The sequence below is a fragment of the Taurulus bubalis genome (assembly GCF_910589615.1).
Source record: "Taurulus bubalis genome assembly, chromosome: 3".
Taxonomy (NCBI): domain Eukaryota; kingdom Metazoa; phylum Chordata; class Actinopteri; order Perciformes; family Cottidae; genus Taurulus; species Taurulus bubalis.
Genome location: NC_136591.1, coordinates 27,762,611 through 27,779,642, shown reverse-complemented (window position 1 = coordinate 27,779,642; position 17,032 = coordinate 27,762,611). Strand labels below are relative to the sequence as shown.

Below are 17,032 nucleotides of genomic sequence, written 5' to 3'. Positions count from 1 at the left end.
TTCATCCTCTATATCTTGTGGTTATTTCCAGTCGATTTGTGATTCTGGCTAACAAGGATATGAACCAGGCAGGCCGAACCAAACTGGATCGAGAGCGACTCAAGTCCTGCATGAGAGAGATGGTATGATTTATGCTTCTCAAATAGAGAAATAAGGAGGCAGTATGAGTGATGGAGGAGAAAATTAAGCCATGATTAATCAATATGGCTGCTGTTCAGATTCTAATCCCAGCAATAGTTTGGAGTCCCTGTAAAGGCCACACAGGGAAATTAATTTTTATAATACATTTTGACTACCTTGAATAATTATTTGCCTACATTTGCATGCTTTTGTAATACTGTCATATTCTGATTCAAGTTTGTATTAAGTTTGCTTCAAAAGGAAATGCAAAGGAATTACAAAGTGTTCTCTGAAAAAAACATAAAAATCGTATGCATGCATTGTAGTGGTGAAAAAGAGGAGGCTATGCTATGAATAAGGTCATTTAGTATGTCTACTGAGATGGAAAATAAATTACTATATTTGCATGCCCGTCTGCAGCTGCACTTCAACACTGTTTGTGAGGGACTGTGAAAAATGGCATGAAAAGCACATTTTGCAGGAGAGCACGGGCGTGTTAACCAGAAAAAAATGGTTGGAAAAGTCATGGATAGATAGGGACTCCATGAAGTAGCATTTAGAAATCAGCAAGAACCACAACATGTTTCATATTTGTAAGATAATCCACTCATGCAGTTGGTTAAATTAATTATAGATATAACCCCAGCGATGATGTGTGAATGTGTGTACATTATGTGTATATGTAATCTGCAGGACAGCATGGGCCAGCAGGCCAAGCAAATCCGAACTCAGGTGAAGAAAAACACAGTCAGAGACAAACTCAAGCTGGTGCAGAACTTCCTGCAGAAGCTCCGTTTCCTCGCAGACGAGGTACTGTACCTATAACCCTGTACTTCAGGTACAGAACTGTCACAGAATGAGTGCATAGAACTATTAATGCAGACTCAATATACATTATTCAAGCATTATACAATCTGTGAAAGAACTCAAGCAAGTAATATTTGGGGAAAGAACTCTGAATAAGTATGAATCGATCCTTTCTATTTATCTTGTCCAGCCTCAGCACAGCATCCCAGATGTTTTCATCTGGATGATGAGCAACAACAAGCGCATCGCCTACGCCCGCATTCCTTCCAAAGACATCCTCTACTCCATAGTGGATGAGGAAACGGGAAAGGACTGTGGCAAAGTCAAAGCTGTCTTCCTCAAGGTGCAATCATCTCTTTCTGCTCCTCTCTTAGTCTAACACTATTAGTCATTAAAACACACTTTGCTCATTTTCAACCATCATAAATGATTCACCGCTCATTATTGTCGCGGCCATTTAAAGCTGAAAACATTGAAGATAACGTTTTATGTTGCTGCTGGCTGCACTGCCAAATGATCAGTAGTTGTGAATAGTCAATTTACAAGATACAGTATTGACAAGTATTACGGTGAATAGCCTGGTAAATCTATGACAGCTGCCTCGAGAGAGGCTCGAAAATCAATGAGGTGGCCTCTTAATATTGTCTGCATAATGCTTAATGATTGAGTCGCTGTATTGATACCAAAGAAAGGATGTGCTGTAATATGTACTTTCCTGTGTTCAGGGTTAGGGGGTTAGGATCCAAGGGGGTCACTGTTGTTGTCATCTGTGCCCACAGCTGCCGGGTAAGAAGGGGTTCGGTCCTGCAGGCTGGACCGTTCAGGCAAAGCTGGAGTTGTATCTGTGGCTCGGCCTCAACAAGCAAAGGAAGGACTTCCTCAATGGTCTGCCTAACGGTTTTGAAGAGATAAAATCTGCTCAAATGGGCCACGGTCTTCAATCTGTCCCCCCAGTCAGCCTGCACTACAACAGTAAGCTCTTGAATATATAAGTTTGAATTCATTATTGTTTTAAAGAAGTTTTTACTTTTCATTCACTTGAGGGATCTTGAAAGATCATTACGTTTTAACTCTAAAACCAATTAGAGGCAAAACGCACAAAAACAAATCTCGCTCAGAAGTCAACATTCGAGTCCCATTGATCCTTTTGACTTTGTGGTTCACTTCTATAGAAGATTGCTAACAAAGGGTTTTGATTGTCAGTTAATGTGATGTTGTGTGCGCCCATCAGTGAAGCAGGTGTTCCAGCTGAGAGCGCACATGTACCAGGCTCGCAGTCTGTTCGCTGCTGACAACAGTGGCCTGTCTGATCCCTTTGCCCGGGTCTTCTTCTCCACACACAGCCAGGTTACTGAGGTAGGACCATGAATAACAAGCATACATTACATATGTATGTGTGAACTGAGTATGGTATCGATTATCTGATTAACTGAGTTGGTATTGGCGGCAGTAGCTCAGTCCGTGGGGACTTAGCTCTTGGACCAAGTACTGAGCGTGGAGTGGGAGCTGCAGAGGTGCCAGTTCAACTCCTGGGCACTGCCGAGGTGCCCTTGAGCTAGGCATCGAACGCCCAAACTCTGTATAGCTGTATAGTAGTACCTGCCCACTGATGGGTTAAATGCAGTGTGATGTGTACATGTGTGTCAATAAAAGTTAATTTGAAGTGATGTGTGTGCTGCAGGTCCTGAGCGAGACTCTGTGCCCTACATGGGACCAGCTGCTGGTGTTTGACGATGTGGAGCTGTTCGGGGAGGCCAGTGAGCTGAGAGATGACCCTCCGATCATTGTAGTGGAAATCTTTGACCAGGACACTGTGGTAGGATCTTAATCCATGTGAATTAATGGATGCATCATTGAGACACTGATCAATAGATGTGTCAATGCTTGTTAAGCATTTACTTTGCGCAAAGAAATCTAAAAGTGCTTTGCTTCTCCTTCCCTCATGTGCTAACTTTCTGTACACCCTTGTTTTATTCCCCTCCCACCCTTCACCTGATATCTGGACTTGCTCATGCTGTGCTGGCTAAATAGAGTGTGAAATCATTAGTACTGTAAAGACTGTGTTGAATTAGATGTTCTAATAGCTACTGGTGGCTGGTATCGCATGAATTGTCAGGTTCAACTAGCTGCTGATGAGCTCTGGAACAAACTTGCATGTACCTCCTCCATTTCCCTCTCTCACTTTGTAACAGCAGTAGCTGCAGGAGCATTAATGCGTGTACACTAGTAGTAGTGATGCGGTGTTGAAAATCTGCCTCGCAATACTCAATCACAAAATATAGACGAAGAAAATGCTGACGTCTATTGGATGAGTACGCCTCTTTGTGTTCTATTATACTGTAATAACTGATGTAATCTTTAGTCGGTAAGTTGGTTTGTGTTATATAAGACTGAGTTTTTGCTGCAAGCTTCCCTTAATTTTCACATTTTCGAAACCTTGCATCACTTTAAAACAACACTGACACCACGTGGCTGCCATGGGAACTGCACTTCCCTCACCTGCGTTTAACTCCCTTCCCTTGTCCCCTGATTGTCTCCCACTGCCTGCTGTCACAATGTGGTCTTCAGGGCAAGGCAGAGTTCATAGGTCGCACGTTTGCGAAACCCACCATCAAGATGTGTGATGAGTACTATGGCCCCCCGAGGTTCCCGCCACAGCTGGAGTACTACCAGATCTACAGAGGGAACTGCATTGCTGGGGAACTGCTAGCTGCATTTGAGCTCCTGCAGGTAACACAAAAACACACATGAAGAAATGAATGTGTTTGCATACGCACGCACACACATACAATAACACACAAATGAATACATAATGTTTCACATACATGCAACTTCAAAGGGTCCCCTTGGGAGATTCGTTGTCACTGCTGTACAGTTTGGTTTTGTTATAGTTGAGAGGACCAGAGAAATGACAACGGAAAATGTTCGATATGTTCTTCTCTGTCACTGCCTTTGTTGGTGCTATACATTCTAAGTGTTATAGTCACTAACTGTTGAAAAGTATGAATCAATTGGTAGAAATGTTTATCCGCAGGCTTGTACTGATCACACAAAACATTATTGCTCACAAAAGTACTTCTCCATAGCGCCACAAAAACTCCACCGGGTGCCTTTAATGATGTGGAGCATGTACAAAAGATCACAGGATAAAAAAGCTAATTTAGTTGTTTTTTTTATTTCTCTCTGCCAAGCTGTCTTGTGTCTCTTATCTCGGTTGTTTTTTCTGTTCTTGGTTACTGTAGAACCATGCATTGCATTATGTAGCGCCTCTTCCATCACATGTACAGAAAATTGACCAGCGTCCCATTAAATAGGAATTCAGCTTTGAATATGAAGAGGAGACATCAGAGTTTAATATTAAGTATTTCAACCCAACTACCTTTTTTCCCCATATATATTATCTATTGTAAATACAGCCTGACCAAGTAACGTATTGAAGTTATTGCATGTTGATTCTCATGGAAAGTTTCCATACTCCTTTGCTTTATTTTCTACTTTGAGAATCACTCTGCATTACTTCTTCCCTTTCCTCCTTTAAATATTTGCATCTCCATTTTCTTCCTCTGCCACCTTGTCACCTCCCTTCCTTTCCACTAATATAAAAAACAATTCTCCTTTGAAATATCCATTTGCCTCTTTCTTCCTTCCTTACTGTGCCTCCTCCTGCTGCCTACAGATACCTTTCGATGTGGAGGCGATTAGGCGAGCTCTGATCGCTGTCCATAACTTTGCTGTTCCTCAAATAAAGGTGCTCTTTTCTTCAATCTCTCTTTTCATCCCACTTATTCTTACTCGTTACTTTTATCTCTACCAACCTGACATTAGCATCTGCCTTCTCTGCATTTCCTCAAAGTTGTCACACAAAGAAAAGACAGAATTAATATAAATATTAAAACTGTACTAAAGAAAACTGGTATGGTTCTCATGTGATGGAAGATTTTCTCTGGCAATCGGGGAAAGAGGAATAAGGTCTCTGAGTCAAAGTTCTCTTTATCTGTTTATTCCTTGCAAGGAGGAAAACACATGTAACAGCTACTCACGGCAGTCTGCAGCATAAGTTTTCAACATATGAGAAAGTCACAGGCATATTTATGCATACCGAAAGTTACGCCCATTTTTAGAGGAACACTAGCAGAAGACGATGATCATAGTGTAGGACTAATGTGTCTAAACTATTCTCAAACAGATTCTGTTTCTGCATAGTAAGCATATTTCTAAACCAACACAGTGCCGTCAGGGCTCTACTATGCTAGTTTTGCCGAAGGTTCAAAACAGCTAAAGCACATTGGAATTTGCTCATATCTATGCGTGAGACGCAGGCCGTCTCAACGCCGAGACACATTGTCTCCGTTTGCCCGTTGACCCTCAAGTCGCAAATTTTGCTCTACCTTTGTAACATAAGCAATGCTACATATTACCATTACATTTATCACCCTACATAAATCACAGAAGCATTGCATCCTTTTAGTGTGAGGTTTACTTCTGCTCTCTCCTCTCTTGTTAGATTGGTCAAGGAGGAAGAGCCGATCTTCCTCCACTTGAAGGGCCGACAGACTCGGAGCGTGGACCCATTCTACCTGTGCCGTTGGGCATCCGACCCATCCTGAGTCGCTACCGCATCGAGGTGAGATTCTAACCACCAGATCTCTTTTTTTGAACTCCCCTTCTGCCTAATGCAGTTTTTTTCTGGTTTAGGTTTTATTCTGGGGTTTAAGGGACCTGAAGAGGATTAACCTGGCTCAGGTGGATCGTCCTCGTGTGGATATTGAGTGTGCAGGTAGAGGTGTGCAGTCCGTCCTCATCCAGAACTACAAGAAAAACCCCAACTTCAGCACCCTGGTCAAATGGTTTGAAGTGGTAAGGACAGCTGTCAATCTGACAATTAGACCCCTACAAAGTTGGATACTGGATTATATCTTCTTTAAATAGACTGAAAATTGGTCCACTTGCCTTCACTTAACTGAAATACATATTGCAAACTTCTCTTCTTTCCTTTCCGCCACCTCACCAAATTAATGTCTTAATTTTGTCCCCAGGACCTTCCAGAGAATGAGCTTCTCCACCCTCCTCTCAACATCCGGGTGGTGGACTGCCGGGCATTTGGCCGCTATATCCTGGTGGGGTCCCATGCTGTAAGCAGCCTGAGACGTTTCATCTACAGCACCCCAGACAAGACCTCCAACAACTGGGCCACTGCAGGTGCTAACACTCAAGTGAATTATAATGTTTTTGTTATCAGGATATATTGTATTACTTTTAGTGAGGAGCCTATTACCTGTGGGATGTTGTGTGTGTGTTAGGAGAAGCACTGTTTCTATTACCAGCTTCCGTTTCCTTTATACATTTTACAGTCAGAGTCGCTAGTCTTCAAATGTTTTTAATATAAACAGTAATAAGTAGTAAATTAATTTGAACCATGTAGAAGATATTCTTTTGTTCACTTCTTTGTCATTTCTGGCTTTCCTTTTATTTCTTGAAAAAGACCTGTAGGTCATCAAACATGGCTGAAACCACAATTATAGACTTTTGTTTTAACCTTTTTGAAATGCCAGTTGGACAGGGCTCCTGTAACATTTAAACATTACCAGAATATTGTACATCAAAGAAGGTTAAAACAAACTTTAGGAATTACATTTAAATATTTCTGATTCAGCTCTCTGGTTACTAAAAAATGAATGTTCATTCTTTATTAATCTTGCTGATGTCTCTGCTTGCTTTCTGCTCTGACCACTTCTCTTGCCTGTGCCCTCCCTCCATCTGTTATCTTTTTTCCTCTCTCGCATATCCTTGACTGTCCTGTCCTCCTGCCATCGGCTGTCTTTGCCTCTCGGCCTCACTCCAGCTAAGCTAATGAATGGCTACATGGTCCTTGCCAATGGCGGCTCCCAGCCTCGCTCCTCACCCAGCCTTTCCTCCCGCACCTTCTCTCGCCCTGCAGGTGACATCCTCGTCAACATGGACGGAGAGCCTCTGCTCCGAAAGATGGACACAGTGGTCAAGTTAGACGCTGTAAGCCTTTCTTTGAGTTGCTGCACTGTAGAGCATTGCCTTCTATTTTCTATTGTACAATGTGTGTGTTTATATATGTAAATAGTAGCACTGCTTTACATCCAGTCCTTTTTACCTGCTTAGTCTGCAAATGTGCCGTTCCTACCAGCATCTTTCATTGTGTGTATTAACCCTTGTGTTGTTTTATGTAACGCTCTCTATCATAGACGTCTGACGCTGTTGTAAAAGTTGACATGGTAAGTAATCGTTCCTACAGAAATTTGCCAATGAGAATATGTGCTGAAGTTAACTGGGGCCTCATTGTGCATTATAAAGGAGCCACTGATGATCACTTAATGTTTCTGACCTGTTTCAACAGACCGAGGAGGAGAGTGACAAAAAGAAGAAAAAGAAGAAAAAGAAGGGAGTAGAAGAAGAGGATGAGACAGATGAGAGAGTGCTGGACTGGTGGTCCAAATATTTTGCTTCAATAGAGACCCTAAAGGAGGTTTGTATTTTCTATTCTTGTATATTCTATTTACATCTATGCATGTTTCTGTCATTGCCCTCACAAGTGAAGTCCTATTAGACTGACAACATTTTCTTACCTGGTTTTCCAGACCCTCAGAGCCCAGGAGGCCGCTCAGGCAGAGGCGGAGGAGAGAGAGGACCTGGAGATAGCTGCGGAGGCAGCAGGTATTGAACCCAAATCAGCTGTCTGCTGCTTGGACTTCTTTGAAGGGATATGTCATTAATATTGGCTTTTAAGTTCGGGATTCTACATTGACTTTTTAAAGAATAGTTCTCAGTTGTTTATTCATTTTGAGTTGATAGTCTTCAGGATGAAAAAAATACAGTTCTGTTATGTCAACTGCACTGCCTGAGATGGCGTAGACGAGAGAAATTAGTTTTGTGATTTACTTACGTCAATCAAAAGAACGTCTTATGGTTGATCCCTTAATCACTTCCTAATGCTGTACATTATAGTGCACTTTTTTTTAATATCCTCTTTTAAATACTGAAAATCTGCTAAGAATCTGTATGTCGTATAGATTTGGGACATGGCATAAGTTCAGTTAACAATCCCACAATGCAATATGACACATGACGGTGACTCATAAATATTCAAAATACCAATTTACTTACTCACGACAGAATGAACTACAGAGTGTTTATTGTATACACATTAGTAGTGAACGAGGGAGTGATTTCAGTCACAGCTTTTGTCTTGAGATGTAGTTTGAGCATAAAATGCACAGAAGCTTTGTTATGTGCTTCCTGCTCATCGTCTCTTTGCTCCCATGGATTCATCATTTATCCATGCTTTAAACACAAGTCAATCATAATCATATTCATGACCATTTCCTACATCAGCATGACCTCCCAGCTCTGCAGTACACATGAAAGCTGGCTCATACAGACCCAGTGAGTTAAACGACATTTACACTAACATGCTTGCATACAGTAAATACATACATTATTTTCTGTTGGACTGCAATCCCTTCTGTATAAAACATCTTTAAAGGTAAAGGATGCAGTACAATAATACATATTATAAAATAGAACATCACACTTTAATATTAACTGTAAACAGTAGAGAAGGCGGTGTTTGTAAAATTAATACATTACCCATGAACCCCCTGGTCTCTGCCAAACCTCTCACTGATTGTTTCTTCCTGAGAATCTCAAAATGTTTTTTATTTAACTCCATTTATGATTCATTATGATGCATTAATATCCCACATAATATGGTACTTTAAATAGTTTTTATAGATTACCTTCCAACATGTTCTTATTTTACACCCCAAAGCGTTACACCAGCTTTACTGATGGGTTTAGTTTATCAGGAGTGTCCTTTTAAGCAACCGTAACCACACCCAATAGTTCTGTCACTGGGTCCCGTGGTACACCTGAACATCATTGGAGCAGTTTAAAATCACTGGCAATCACCAAAAATAAGATTTTCAGATGGTGTTAAGTTACTCTATAAATCAAATGAATTTAACATTTATGATGTTTTTGGTTCTTTGAGCCTGTTTCTACATTATACATTTGACTTCTTTTACAACCTGAGTTCAGGGAAACGTACTCTCCTCATAAACACATCGGTCAGCTTTCATGTTGAGTGACACGCGTCGTGTGCAACCCTGCCACCCCTCTTCATGACTCCAATCCTACTTTGTCCACCTCCACTTTCACTCACCCCTCCAATCAGAAATCAAACCTGATGACCTTCTTATGAAAGGGTCCAAGACGAAAGAAAAGGGCAAAGAGAAGAAAAGCTCCAAGGACAAGAAGAAGGCTCAGGCTGCAGACGCCTCTGATAAACGACTGGTTAAAGCTAAAGTTGACGAGCTGATGGTGAGTATGTCTTTCACACTCAAAAAATAAACCAGCACACAATATTAGACATGCAGAGACAAACACTTGATGTGTTTGTTTACCTATGCAGGTGTACAACAAAGAGCTGGAGAGTGAGTACGGAAACTTTGAAGACTGGCTTCACACTTTCAACTTGTACAGAGGAAAGGCTGGGGATGACAACGAACACGCTCTGGATGACGACAGGATTGTCGGCAGATTCAAGGTGAGAAAAAAAACTGTCCCAGCCTACGCTAACTGGCTGAAAATAAGTCGTACACTTCTCTTTTACTATTATAATACTTATTCTGTGGATCCAGGGATCCTTGTGTATGTACAAGCTACCTGTGTCTGAGGAAATCACAAGAGAGGCAGGATTCGATCCTAATATGGGCATGTTCCAGAGCATCCCACATAACGATCCAATCAACGTCCTTGTCCGTGTTTATGTGGTCAGGGTGAGTGACTGCTTTATCATTTTAATCTATACGGCACATCATAATAATAAACTGAAAGTGACAATTATTTCTCTGAATTTTGTCCGATCCTTTTTTTTCCTCTAGGCTACAGATCTTCATCCGGCTGATATCAATGGGAAGGCTGATCCATATGTTGTCATCAAGCTGGGCAAGTCAGAGGTCAAGGACAAAGAGAACTACATCTCCAAACAGCTCAATCCTGTATTTGGCAAGTAAGTTGATAGTTAGCTGTTCTTTATTTAGTTTCAGTGTATTGTGTTGGCAGTGCAGGAGAATAAAGTCTGGCTGACATGGCTGTCATCAAATAAACGTTTTATTGCAACAATATTCTGAACGAGCCTGAATCTGTTTCCCTTCTCACATTTGCTTCAACGCTTCATTCTTGTTCTCACCTTTGTATCCTCTACTGCTCAGATCTTTTGACATTGAGGCCACATTCCCCATGGAGTCCATGCTAACGGTGTCGGTGTACGACTGGGACCTGGTCGGCACTGACGACTTGATCGGAGAGACAAAGATTGACTTGGAGAATCGTTTCTACAGCAAATACAGAGCCACCTGTGGCATCTCATCCCACTATTCTGTGTGAGCACCCTTGTCTTTTATACTTTATATGTTTTTTTTAGTCATTTAGTCACCATAGGAAGCCCTATTTAATGTACTTTGTCTTTTGACGAGGATAAAAGTTTATAAACAATAGTAAATGTTTGATAGTCATTCTCACATTATGTTGTGTATTGCCTCTTTGTTATCATATTGGTGTCAGCCACGGATACAATGTTTGGCGGGACCCATTGAAGCCCAGTCAGATTCTGGCGAAGCTCTGTAAGGACGGCAAGATCGATGGACCTCATTATGGGCCGGGAGGCAAAGTCAAGGTGGCCAATCGAATATTTCTGGGACCGACAGAGATGGAGGATGAAAATGGTATGGCTGCATTTTGCTCCTAAAACTGTGAGATCCTATAAACTTCCCTCAAATGATTAAACATCACTATTCGAACGTCAAATTGCAATACTAATGTAATAATGCCATGTACAAGTGATTAGTAGTCTCTGATTTCAAAGTTGCGATGGTGAGTACATTTACTGTAATATTCAGGGGGGTTTGTTGCAAGGAGATTGTTTCCTTTAAATGTTTTCTTTTTTAACTTTTTTTATTCTGCCCTGTTACTGATATGTACTTAAAAAAAACAATATATCTTACATAATTAAACCACTTGCAAGGTAGAGTAGAAAAGAGAATAACTGCACATACAACTTTTGATATTTGGTCTTCTCTGGAGGATATGTTATTCCCACAAACGATGAAAAGGCCATCAGATGTTGCCAATAATTTAATACATGTTCACATTTGTTTACATTAACATGAGGCTGTAAATGTCTGAATTGTTCCGATTTAAGTGTTTTGCATTCCCTTTTGTTTGTGTCGATTTCCCAGGTCTGAAGAAGCAGACTGAGGAGCATTTGGCTCTGACGGTGCTGACCCACTGGGAGGAGATCCCAAGGGTGGGCTGCAAGCTGGTACCTGAACATGTGGAGACCAGACCCCTGCTGAACCCTGACAAACCCGGCATCGAACAGGTAGGAAAGAGCCACGCTAGTCTGGAGTTATGAAACAGATATCATGGTTGAACTGTATTTGGTTGTCTGTGCGTTCAAAGGGCCGTATTGAGATGTGGGTGGATATGTTTCCCATGGACATGCCTGCTCCTGGACCTGCGATCGACACAGCACCACGGAAACCAAAGAGGTAGGCTCGGGCTGGAGCCAATAAGACAAACTATGAATAATTGTGAATGCGATGCAGCTTTATCGGGAAAGATATTTGCTAATTCCATTTTTAAGTGTCTAAAGTTCAGTTTTTCCAACAGAATACGTAGTTTTATCCCCAGCTTAAGTAATGGTGAGTCTGTTTTACTAGTTCGCTCTCCATTTATTGTCAAGTATAAGTCAAACTGTGTGTTCCTTCCTCCCCCCCCCCCCTTACCAGATATGAGCTCAGGGTGATTATTTGGAATACAGACGAAGTAATACTGGAGGACGATGATTACTTCACTGGGGAAAAGTCCAGTGACATATTTGTCAGGGGGTAGGTACTGTGGGACGCGGCGACCAAGCCTCGTCCCGTGGGTGTGAGCTGTGTGTGGATTCTTTTTTTTTTGGAGTTAACCATTCTTTTTTTGTTTTGTTTCCATTTTTTTCTGTGCGTTTTTGTGTTGTTTGTGTTTGTGGTGTGTCTCCTTGTCTGTCGTCCTCTCTCTCTCCTCCGGTCAATGCTCTGCTGCTGTCTAGCTTTGAGCTTCGTGTTGTTATTTGGAACACTGATGACGTAATTCTAGAGGACGATGCTTTCATGACAGGAGAGAAGATGTCTGACATCTATGTCAGGGGGTAAACACACGATTCCATCGCATGGCTCGTACAACTACCTCTCTTCCTTCCTCCTGGAGTCATTTCCTTCTTCCCTTTCTCACTTCCTGTCTCAAACTCTCCATCCAGCACGGAACCTTGCTTGTCTTAAACTCTCCAAATAGCACGCTTAAAACTATTGCCAAATGAAAAATGAGTTCAGTCAGGACCAAACCACATAAACAACTTGAGTACAATCAAGATCATAGTCGTATAGAGACCAAAAGAACCCACAGATATGCTGAGATTGAATCCTTCAATTTTAAGAGGAATTGATATTTTTAACATCTTCATTATCATAACTAACTACAGTTTTTTTTTGTCAAACTACCATTTTCTTTTTTGTTACACTGCAATTATATTTGATTTAACTACAGTACAATTTCCTTTTTTGTCAAACTATTTTATTTACTTAAACTACCATTTTTTTTATCAAAACCTTTTTTTATGTTGTCAAACTACCATTTTCATTATTCATTCTGCCAAATAACCATTGTATTTTATTTTGTCAAACTACTATTTCCAAAGTCCAGTTTGTTTAAGGTTTGTGGTTTGGTCCTGTATTGTAGATTTTGCTTGAAATTACTTTACATGCAGACTATCAAGCGATTTGTAATTTCAATTTGAAGGTGTTTGGAGCTTCTTGCATGTATATCAGTAAAAAATTTGCATGGCGGCACGACAGAGCTCCAATGTTTTTGATAACATTGTCATGTTGCAGACTGGGAACAATACTGCCCTTTTCATGGCAGACATTTTGTATTGTTTTAAAGTGCAGTTACATTAGCCTTCTGTCCAGTTAATTTGCATCACATTGAACCCCCAAAACATATTGTGAATAGGGAATGCAGCCTTAATATATTCATCATATGGACCTCTATTAAAGTGAATGGAAGATGCAGCAAATGTTCACAGGCTTGCAGTATAATGTGACCATCAACGAATAATAGAAAAAGCACTGGGAGAACTAATAGCATTAATCCTTCTCATTTCATCAAGTGCCCCAGTAAGCAATGCCAGCACAGTATGCACAATAATGCCAGCTTCAGGAACTGACACCTAAGTGCAATGCAGCCATTATTAATGAGTCGTGAAATTTCTAAAATTAAAAAGGTCTTTCAATATTTGACTCCTGTTTAAAGTTATTGGTCAGTGTTTTGCGGCGCCTCCTCGCTCCTGCATCTATCTCTTAACCAAACAATGTTTTCCGTTGGCTGGGCCATGGTCGTGAACACAGGACTGCACTGTAACAAACTGGGTACCATCCTCAAACCAGCCTAAATACACAGAGGATGATAAGAGTATTGTAGAAATCAAGGTGCTCATGATTGACAGACAGTTCCTACGTTGTGATACAGTAGTTCACAGACTGAGCTGATAGCTCCAGACACTAAAGAAGAGATTTACATTTTTTAAAGTAAAATTTCAGGTAAACTTCACAAATGGCATTTTTGCAAGCTTTGTTTATGCATGGCTTTGAAAATAGTGTGAAGCTTTAACACCAAATCAGGTTTTATGTATCATTCAACAACTTTTTTCTCATTTTCTCACAGATGCATTAACCTGATTTGCTTTTGGGGAGCCACATTATATGTTTTGATTATGACCTATTAGCATCATCTCTCTTGTTGGCAGACTGGTACATTTAACCTGTCCTATGCTCTTGTGGTAAATCAACAAAATTAATATTCAGTAACTGACAGGGAATTGCAATTTCCTTTCAATAAAACTTAGAAGTGCATGACTGACGAAATCAAACAATCTATCCACTCATCCAATCCATGATCCTGTAGGTCCACCTAACTCTAGCCTATGGTACTTCCTGCAGATGGCTGAAAGGGCAGCAGGAGGACAAGCAGGACACAGATGTGCACTATCACTCCCTGACTGGTGAGGGCAACTTCAACTGGCGCTTCGTCTACCCCTTCGATTACCTCATGGCCGAGGAGAAGATCGTAATCTCTAAGAAAGAGTCTATGTTCTCCTGGGATGAGACTGAATACAAGATCCCTCCTCGTCTCACGCTGCAGGTCTGGGACGCCGACCACTTCTCTGCTGATGACTTCCTGGGTGAGACCTGATGGGAACAATTACAGAACTTTCCATCTGATCTTACACAACAAAAATGCTTAAGTAACACCATCCTTATTGTCTTTGACTATCATCACTCACAGGTGCGATTGAGTTGGACCTAAACCGGTTCCCTCGCGGCGCCAAGACGGCCAAGCAGTGTTCCCTTGACATGATCCGAAACGAGCACGAGCTGCCCACCATTTCCATCTTCAAACAAAAGAGGGTCAAGGGCTGGTGGCCATTTGTAGCCCGCGATGAGAACGATGAGATGGAGCTAACGGTTAGTGAGTCGTAAAATACTGAGCACAACAGCATGACCACAGTCACAACTGCAGTTTGGCGTCACATCATCATCTTGAAATATCCCCATAAATCATTTCAAAACAGCAGCTTGAAAGCTACCTCCAATGGAGTAAAATCTGTATTGAATTAAACAGTAAAAAGAAGAATGTGAGTAATAAAACCAATAACATGGTGAGTCCCAAGATAGATCTGAGGGGTCCAAAGAAGATTGACAGAAAGACAGAACAGAGAACTAGATCTAGAGTATTAGTGTACTCAAGGCATCTCGCTTATTGATACAGTTTGATATCTCTCATGTCATGTTGTCATTGCAGGGTAAGGTAGAAGCTGAGCTTCATCTGGTGACAGCAGAGGAGGCGGAGAAAAGTCCTGTAGGGCTGGGACGAAATGAGCCTGATCCACTGGAGAAACCAAAGTAAGATATTGACGTTTATTCAGAATATGTATATATATATATATATATATATATATATATATATATAAAACTCTCACACACACCTTTTCACTAATAAAATGTTAGGATGGTTGTGTGGTGCTGTCCTTTAAATCTCCTCAAGAAAATCATTCTCATAGTACAAAAAACAATGAATCAAATGTTACAAATTACCATCAATCAGGACTTAATACTTGATAAACATGTGATCGATAACAATGCTTTTTGCACTGTCAAAAGGCATTGTTACACTTTCACACTCGTTTCTCCTACTACCATCTCTTCAACTGTCTCCCTCTGTCTCTCCCCTCCTTTCTACGTGCGACTCCCCCTCTCTCCTTACCATTCCTCCCTGTTTTTGCCTCCATCTACATTCCTGCCTTCCTTCTTTCCTCTCCTTCTCTCTACCTCCTTCTGTAAAGTCGCCCGGACACCAGTCTTATGTGGTTTCTGGGCCCCCTGAAGGGCATGGGTTACTTCATCTGGCACAACTACCGCTGGCTGATCCTCAAGGCCGTCGGGCTGATACTGCTGCTGCTCATGCTGGGCGTCTTCCTCTACTCACTCCCTGGCTACTTGGTCAAGAAGATGCTGGGGGCCTGACGCGCTGGTAGCCTCCTCCCCCTCCTCGCTGTCTCTGCTTCTCTATTTAGCCCCTTTACTTCCAGGATTTTCATGTCCTATGTGTGTAGCTCTCCCTCTCCTGTCCCGTCAAAACTCAGTTTCTTTGTTTTCTCTTGTCTCCTTTTTGTCTCAGCTATATAGTAGTCTATTTTGCCACCAAGTGCCATTACATGTCTGAAGTGGCCTGCTGTTCATTATAGAAACAAGCAGGGACGTTTCTTTAGGCATTGGAGAGCCGGCCAGCCACCAAATGCCTCATTTACATATTCATCGTATAGGATGAATGGTAGAGATGAGAATGATTCACTTGCAAGTGTTCACGATCATGATTGATGAGAAAAAGATATTGTGCATTTACAACATAACACAATACTCTTGAGTTAAAGTACATTGAATGACAGACTTAAGATGACAGGAGGCAGCCTTGTTTCTTTGTTTTCTGTCTCTTCTGTATTATTACCGGATATATATCAATTAGATTCAGTCTAAATTCGGTTCAGACCATAATACAACAGATCCTCATTGGCATACAGATATTATACTAAACACTGTACGAAATATTGTGCGCTGTGTGGAAAGTTTTAGTTATGTCACATAACCAAATTGCTTATTAATGAGCACTTTAAGTTATGAATGAATTGGAAGAAATATTGGATCATACAATGTGTTCAAGACGACTGCACATAAAAAAATGAATACGATAATAATCGTACAAGAATATGAATCACTGTTTCTAGTGTTCTGTATCATATCCTGAATATGAATACAATTTGAAAATACGACTATGTTATTGAAAATGAAAGCATTGAACCCGTCCGATGTACCAATACTTGCCTGGTTAAAAAAAAACACAACTCAAAATAGATGCAACGCGTCTTACCAACCACTAATGCCAGCTTTCTCTCTCTCTTCTACCCATGTTTCATCCCATTTCTCTTTCCCCTCACTCACCCCTCATCAACTCATTCCTCCATCCACCTGCATGCCTTCTTCACCAAATTCTTTCCTTTCCTCTTCCTAAAATCCTCATCCCTCTAGTCGCCCAGACACGACCTTCCTGTGGTTCCTAAGCCCGCTGAAAGCCATCCGCTACCTGGTGTGCAACCGCTACAAGTGGCTGATCATCAAGATTGTGCTGGCCCTGCTGCTGCTCATCATGCTGGGCCTCTTCCTCTACAGCATGCCGGGCTACCTTGTCAAGAAGCTGCTGGGGGCCTGAGAGGCTGCTGGGAGGACTGGGAGGGGGATGGCTAGATGTAGGGGAGCTTGTGGGTGGAAACCAGAAGGAGAGTACGAGGAGTCTTACCCACAGGAAGGAGAAAGCGCTTTGGAAGTATGATTTCATTATTTTCTCCTCTCTAATGCAACTGATCGCCACCCTCCACCTTCGCTCTCCGGAGAGAGGCTGAAACCACCCAAATTACTCCTTCATG

The 17,032-nt window shown here is 41.4% G+C and overlaps 1 protein-coding gene across 2 annotated transcripts in view; it reads left to right on the top strand.

Moving 5' to 3' along the window:
- otofa (otoferlin a) overlaps window positions 1-16,818 on the top strand; it is a gene marked incomplete at both ends in the record, with an annotated part of 70,243 nt that extends 53,425 nt beyond the window's left edge. The window contains 27 exons of one of the 2 annotated variants that reach the window (XM_079216113.1): window positions 32-122; window positions 814-930; window positions 1,118-1,270; window positions 1,707-1,899; window positions 2,159-2,283; window positions 2,609-2,743; window positions 3,496-3,657; window positions 5,432-5,551; window positions 5,623-5,784; window positions 5,964-6,126; window positions 6,866-6,936; window positions 7,143-7,172; window positions 7,295-7,423; window positions 7,536-7,611; window positions 9,131-9,276; window positions 9,368-9,502; window positions 9,597-9,734; window positions 9,840-9,967; window positions 10,170-10,340; window positions 10,522-10,682; window positions 11,196-11,338; window positions 11,419-11,507; window positions 11,748-11,846; window positions 13,995-14,236; window positions 14,341-14,519; window positions 14,857-14,957; window positions 16,638-16,818. In XM_079216113.1, coding sequence (XP_079072239.1) covers window positions 32-122; window positions 814-930; window positions 1,118-1,270; window positions 1,707-1,899; window positions 2,159-2,283; window positions 2,609-2,743; window positions 3,496-3,657; window positions 5,432-5,551; window positions 5,623-5,784; window positions 5,964-6,126; window positions 6,866-6,936; window positions 7,143-7,172; window positions 7,295-7,423; window positions 7,536-7,611; window positions 9,131-9,276; window positions 9,368-9,502; window positions 9,597-9,734; window positions 9,840-9,967; window positions 10,170-10,340; window positions 10,522-10,682; window positions 11,196-11,338; window positions 11,419-11,507; window positions 11,748-11,846; window positions 13,995-14,236; window positions 14,341-14,519; window positions 14,857-14,957; window positions 16,638-16,818 — 3,640 coding nt within the window. Of the gene's footprint in view, window positions 1-31; window positions 123-813; window positions 931-1,117; window positions 1,271-1,706; window positions 1,900-2,158; window positions 2,284-2,608; window positions 2,744-3,495; window positions 3,658-5,431; window positions 5,552-5,622; window positions 5,785-5,963; window positions 6,127-6,865; window positions 6,937-7,142; window positions 7,173-7,294; window positions 7,424-7,535; window positions 7,612-9,130; window positions 9,277-9,367; window positions 9,503-9,596; window positions 9,735-9,839; window positions 9,968-10,169; window positions 10,341-10,521; window positions 10,683-11,195; window positions 11,339-11,418; window positions 11,508-11,747; window positions 11,847-13,994; window positions 14,237-14,340; window positions 14,520-14,856; window positions 14,958-15,397; window positions 15,579-16,637 lie in introns of those variants that run through there. The other variant, XM_079216114.1, reaches the window with a different exon arrangement.
- Between the last annotated feature and the right edge of the window lie 214 nt (window positions 16,819-17,032).